The following is a 6000-nucleotide window of genomic DNA, read 5'->3' as shown; positions in this document are numbered from 1 at the left end:
CTGGTGAGCTTGAACTGCCACCCCTGCAGTTCAAATGGCTTTGCAGTCTGGCGCATTAACCCACAAGCCACACCAGGACTCCACACACTCTAAAACTAAACTCCCTCTTGAAAACTTGTAAATCAACCACTTTGTGCCTTTATAGCCCCTACCCCATTTTAGGTAACCAATGTCTAATGTGCCTGTCTCTATCAACCCTGTATACCTAAGGGATAGGCTTGATCCTTGATGTAAAGACTCCTTCCCTCTTGCTTGGTGTAGAGCTACTACATCCATAAGTATAGGTCAAGTTCATCAAATTGTAGCAATTTACACTTGCTTTCTTTATCAAATTTCTTTATTTTTCTGTGTTTCAGCTCTGGTCATCAAGTTTGGGCATTCTTATGCGTCATATCAGCTGGATGCTTCACTCTCAGCCTTGGCCCTCCATGGCTAGGTCAATGAATGATAATGTTTTTGCATGGTTCTTTCCCAGGCAAAAGTGGACCTCTTGCAGATCTCATATCTTCCTTCTCTGTATAGACCTCTCATTTCCATTAATTTGCCCTGTGAACAAGGCATCTTGGCCTTTCTGGATTCCCAGTTTCTCCTCAAATCAGAGAGAACGCCAGACTCAGGCAGGATTCCTCTACCTGCGCTGTGGCCTGGAAACCCTTTGCAGGCTGTTGACTGGGACATTCATAGGTTTATTTCCCCTCTGGTGAAAGCTGCTCTGTGCTTGTTGTTAGTTTCCTTAGGTTAAATACTCAACTACTAGCCAAAAGAGTGATGATTTGAAGCCACCCAGAGGTGCCTTAGAAGACATGTCTGGGGATCTGTTTCCTAAAGGTCACTGAGTTGAAGTCAGACTCTGAGTTCGTTTGAACCTGTCCTCTCATGGTCAATGCAGTATAATTGGAATAGATCTCAATTTGTAAAATGTGGATATACTGAATGATAACTGGAATGGGAAAGTTATGGGTCGAAATCCAGGAATGGGAGACTCAGAAGAGGTGTGATGAGCCTTTTCAGGAGATTCCTGACTAGACCCTGTAGCAGGAGACAGGTAGTTCAAGCTCATCAGTCACTCCTCGGAAACCCTCCATAGGGTCATTATGGGCCGAAACCAACTCAACAGCACTTAACAACAACAACATGTTTTATAACGACTCCTGGTGTGGCACTGAAGGATCAGCACTGGACTGTGAACCACAAGGCTGGCATTTCAAACTCACCAGCTGCTCCTGGGAAACCCTGTACAGGGTTTGGTATCTGGAGCTACTACATCCATAAGTATAGGTCAAGTTCATCAAATCAATTAATTGATTTCCTATAGGTTGGAATCAACTTGATGGCACTTAACAATAACAAATTTTATAAATCTGGCTCTGTTTTGGTTTGGCTTCATTGGTCATAAATGAACTGGGAAGGACCAGTTTGAAACCCTGCTGAAAACACTAAGGAGCAGTTCTATTCTGTACCGATGGGGGTCATCATGTGTCATTCACTAGGTAATGGTTAATGTCTGAAAACTGACATTTCATATATTTCACGTTATTTATTTATTTAAGGTTGTTTTAGGTGGAAGGTAAACCAAGTCTCTGTTAATCTATGTTGGACAGAGCCAGAGTTTTGGAAGTCTTTTTTTTTTTTTTTTGCCCCCTTCCTAGTAACTGGAAAAGTATAAAATGCAAACTAGATGTATATACTTAATTTACTAGTTGTTTTTGTTAAGTGCTATTTCCAACACATAGCAACCCTGTATAGGGTTTCCGAGGAGCAGCTGGTGAGCTTGAATTGCCCACCTTGCAGTTCACTACTATCATAGTGGTGGTTTGTGGTAGTTTTTGAGCATGTATGCCAACAGAAATGATTTGTTTTAGTCACTTCTGCTGCTTTATTTTTTTCCTCATTGTTGTCTGACTCATGGTGACCCTGTATAGGATTTTCAAGGAGTGGTTGTTGGGCTCTAACTACCAACTTTGTGGTTAGCAGCCCAGTGTTATCCTGTTGTTGTTGTTGTGAAGTGCCGTCGAGTTGGTTCTAACCCATAGTGACACTGTATAGGGTTTCTGAGGAGCAGCTGGTGAGCTTGAACCACCGACCTTGCATTTCAAATGGCTTTGCAGTCTGGCGCATTAACCCACAGTGCCACACCAGTGTTATCCCACAGCACCACAAATGTACTTTTTTTTTCTCATTGTTGTTGCTAAGTGCTATCAAGTCAGTTCTGACCCATAGCAACCCTGTTTAGGGTTTTCAAGGAGAGGCTGGTACATTTGAACCATCGACCTTGCAGTTCAAACCAAGTTTGCAGTCCAGTGCATTAACCCACAGCAACACACCAGGAACACTCATAAAGCTGTTCAAATATTATCCCTCTCATCCACATCATGAATATTTTATTTAAAATTTCACAAGTATATAATTATTTCCTAGTTAAAGATTCTTTCCTTGAGTAAATTATCCTGGAAACTGAAAAACAGCATATACAAATGACATACACACATTCTATACCTATGTACATATTTTTTAATGGAGTATTACTGGTTACTATTTTTCTGCATTACTAGCCATTCATTTTTTTCCCTGAAGCTTTTTATTGTGAATCAAGTGAAGGTTTACAGAGCAGATCACTTTTACATTCAACAAATCATAAACTTTGTTAGATCTCAATGATTGCACTACCATTCATGTAACAACAGTTAACCCACTTCCTTCCTGTGGTTCTTATTTACATTCACCCCCATTCTCAACCCTGCTGAACTTTGTCCTTAGATAAATGTTGCCCTTTTGATCATGAATGGTTTCCAATATTCCACAGTAAGTTTACTTTATTAGTGTGGATGTCCTTCCTACATACCTACCTACTGCTTGGATGAAAATTGGGCCATGAGGGTAAGTTCTGTTTCAAACCTGAAGGATGGTTGAGGGCCATAGTCTTAGGTTCCTCCAGTCCCTTTCTGACCAATAAGTCCAGTCTTTTTTATAATTTTGAGTTCCCCCCCTCACAGTTTCCCCTATTCTATCCTTTTCCTACTTATGTGAACCCTTTAAGAGTAGTTGGTAGCTACGGTCTCAGGCTCCTGGATACTGATGTTCATATGTTCCATTAGTCCTCTGGTCTAATTGATTCCAAGCATCTTCAATTTTTATCTTTCTTTTTTCATCCGCGTACAGAGAAACCAATAATTGCATCTCACTAGGAGTCCTGGTGTGGAGCTGTGGGTTAATGTGCCAGACTGCAAAGTCATTTGAACTGCAAGGTCGGTGGTTCAAGCTCACCAGCTGCTCCTTGGAAATTCTATACAGGGTCACTATGAGTTGGAATCTACTCGATGGCATTTGACAACAACAACAACTCACCAAAGTTGTTGTTAATTGCTGTTGAATTGGCTCCTACTTATGGAGACCCTGCATAGGTTTTTCGAGGAGCAGCTGATGGGTTTGAACTTCAAAACTTGTGGTTCACAGTCCAATACTGATAGGATGTAGAATATTGTTTCGGTGGATTATGTTATGCCAATTGACCATAGTATCTCTTGAGACTCTGGTCCTGAGCCCACAGGCCCAGCAACTCATTGCTTCAAGGTGTTTGGTAATAGCTAACAAGTTTTCATCATTTTGCCCTTGGTATAATGTGATGCTATAGATAAGCACTGGACTGCTAACCACAAGATAGGTGGTTCAAATCCACAAGTCACTTCTTGGAAACTCTATATAGGGTTGCTGAATCAGAATGGACTCGATGGCACTGAAAAACAGCAACATACTCCACCACATTTATAGGTGTGTTTGCAGCACAAACACAACATTGTGGTAGGATTCAGGTAGATCCTTCTTTCTAGGATGGCAGAAATTAATAATAGTTTCTCTAGACAATAATCTCACTTCTACTTATTTTTATACATGTGTTTTTTTCTAAGAATGCATTTCTCCTTTATCTAGTCTCTTCAATTCACTTCTGTTAGTAAACTCTATATGTACTTATATTTCTCTATTCTGTCCCAAATAATACCATTGTAACCTCTAGTATAATACTAATTTAATTTTATTGAGGCATTGCTTTGTTTATGTTCTTTGACATTTCCATACATGTAATATCCTTAGATTTGGAGTGCCCATAGCCTTGTGTAGCAGGAATTCAATTCCATTTATTCTATTCTTAATTGTTGGGAAAATAGGTTTCATTTTATTTTCTTTCTTCTCCATCTCATCCAGAGACTGACGTAAAGATCATTTAGTAAAATTACAAATGATGGAAGATTTGGAGGGAATTTTTACTAATATTCAACAATTTAAGGTATAACACAATAATTTTGACTGCAAATTTAAATTTCTTTTTAGGTGATCCCAAGTTTGATTTGCTACGTAAAGAAGAGTTTATTGAACTCAAAGACATATTCTCTGTGAAACTGAAACGCCGTTGTTTTTCTAATCAAGAAGGCGGCACTTTACTAGGAATCACACTCTTCATATGCTTGAGAAAGGAACAAAATAAATTGAAGGATTCTACCATTGATCTTATTAATCTGAGTGAAGACCACTGTGACTTATGGTTTATACAGTTCAAGAAAATTTTGGCAGGTAAGTATTCCATTATGGGAATTAATAATGAGACTGGTTTTGTTGATGTAGTTTATGAATCTAACCATGATGTCATAATTGTAAGTAAAAGCACCCATTGGCTTACTACTTTCTTGAACGAGCTTGGACAATATAAAGTAACATGAATTTTAACTTCAGAGCTGATGAAGGGTGGTTTTGAAGTCTATTTAACTTTCCATTAATTTCTGTTTTGAGCTTATATTGACATTTGCTTTGCTTCCACCCACATATTGATGACAAATGTATATAGGACCTGGGCAATCTGAGAATAACCATTTTGCGAAGATAATCTTTAAAAGGACTTTGATTTATATTCTGCAATTAAGAATTGTATACTTCAGGTTGGATTTTTTTTTTATAGTCAATATCCAAAGAAAAGAGAACATATTTCCAAAAATCTGTGGAAAATTTTGATTATCTTTTAATTCCATTATTCCACAACATTTTGGAAGCCTCCTCACATAGTTCCTAATGAATTCAGTGCATCTGAAATTTCTAAATAGTCTTTACATTTTACATACTAAATAAAATGCATAGGTATAAATGCAATGTAATTTGGATTCCTAGAAGTTTTCTAGGCTCAATAAAGTTACACCAACTTACAGGATTGATTGTTATCCTCATAAACTTGCCAATCATCTTGCTTTGCATTTAATCTGATCAGGTCAGAGGAAGCTGGTGTGGTTGAGACTAAGACAGGAACCAAAGAGCAGGAATACAGTGATATTAGAAAGTTCCAGGTTCAGAACCATTGATCAGGAAGACCCAGGCTGATCCAAAAGACGCAGCCGGTAAGGGTGTGCCCATAGAAGAGGAGCAGAAGTGGCGCTGCATTAAAACTGGGACTCTCTGTTGAAGTGACCCCACACTGCCTTGTTAGCCTCTGTAAACCTTTCTAGGAGAGCTGAATTTTTATAGGGATGGCAGGTACTCAAGGAGACCACAGTTCTTCTCTCTCAGAGCATAGAGAATATCATTTTAACGAAGAATATTCCAGTTTAGCAGTGCGTCTGTCACCATGTCATTATGTTAAGTTCACTTCAGAAGAGAGAGAAAAAAAATTCAACATAGACTAAGAATGAATAATTTTTGTTGAATTCAATTTCTTGGCATGATTAGTTACTTGTAAGACTTACAAGAGCTATAATATAAGAATATGTCATTCACTTAGGCTCTTCTTTGCATTGAAGGTCTGAGAAAGCCTTCTCCCATAGGATTTACAAAGGGGTTTACTGAGTGATGGAAGAATCAACTTTCACAATAAAACCTATCCCATAAAACCAAAAACAAGTAAGCAGAAAACAAACTAACATGGTTCAATTTAGGAAAAGCAATTTTATAGAAGGAGAGGAACTCCTTAGAGGAACTTGTCAAAAACAAAACAACAAACAAACAAACAAAATAAGGTTCAAG

At 38.4% G+C, this 6000-nt stretch overlaps 1 protein-coding gene across 6 annotated transcripts in view; it reads left to right on the top strand.

Moving 5' to 3' along the window:
- The window catches only part of CERKL (ceramide kinase-like), a 201187-nt gene that overhangs the window by 79024 nt on the left and 116163 nt on the right, over positions 1–6000 (top strand). For all 6 annotated transcript variants that reach the window (XM_006864012.1, XM_006864010.1, XM_006864014.1 and 3 more), the window contains exon 2: positions 4327–4566. In XM_006864012.1, coding sequence (XP_006864074.1) covers positions 4327–4566 — 240 coding nt within the window. The remainder of the gene's footprint in view (positions 1–4326; positions 4567–6000) is intronic.

This window comes from Chrysochloris asiatica, unplaced genomic scaffold, assembly GCF_000296735.1.
Source record: "Chrysochloris asiatica unplaced genomic scaffold, ChrAsi1.0 scaffold00059, whole genome shotgun sequence".
NCBI lineage: Eukaryota > Metazoa > Chordata > Mammalia > Afrosoricida > Chrysochloridae > Chrysochloris > Chrysochloris asiatica.
Note: the sequence above shows the minus strand (reverse complement) of the source record. Positions and strands in the feature narration are given on the sequence as shown.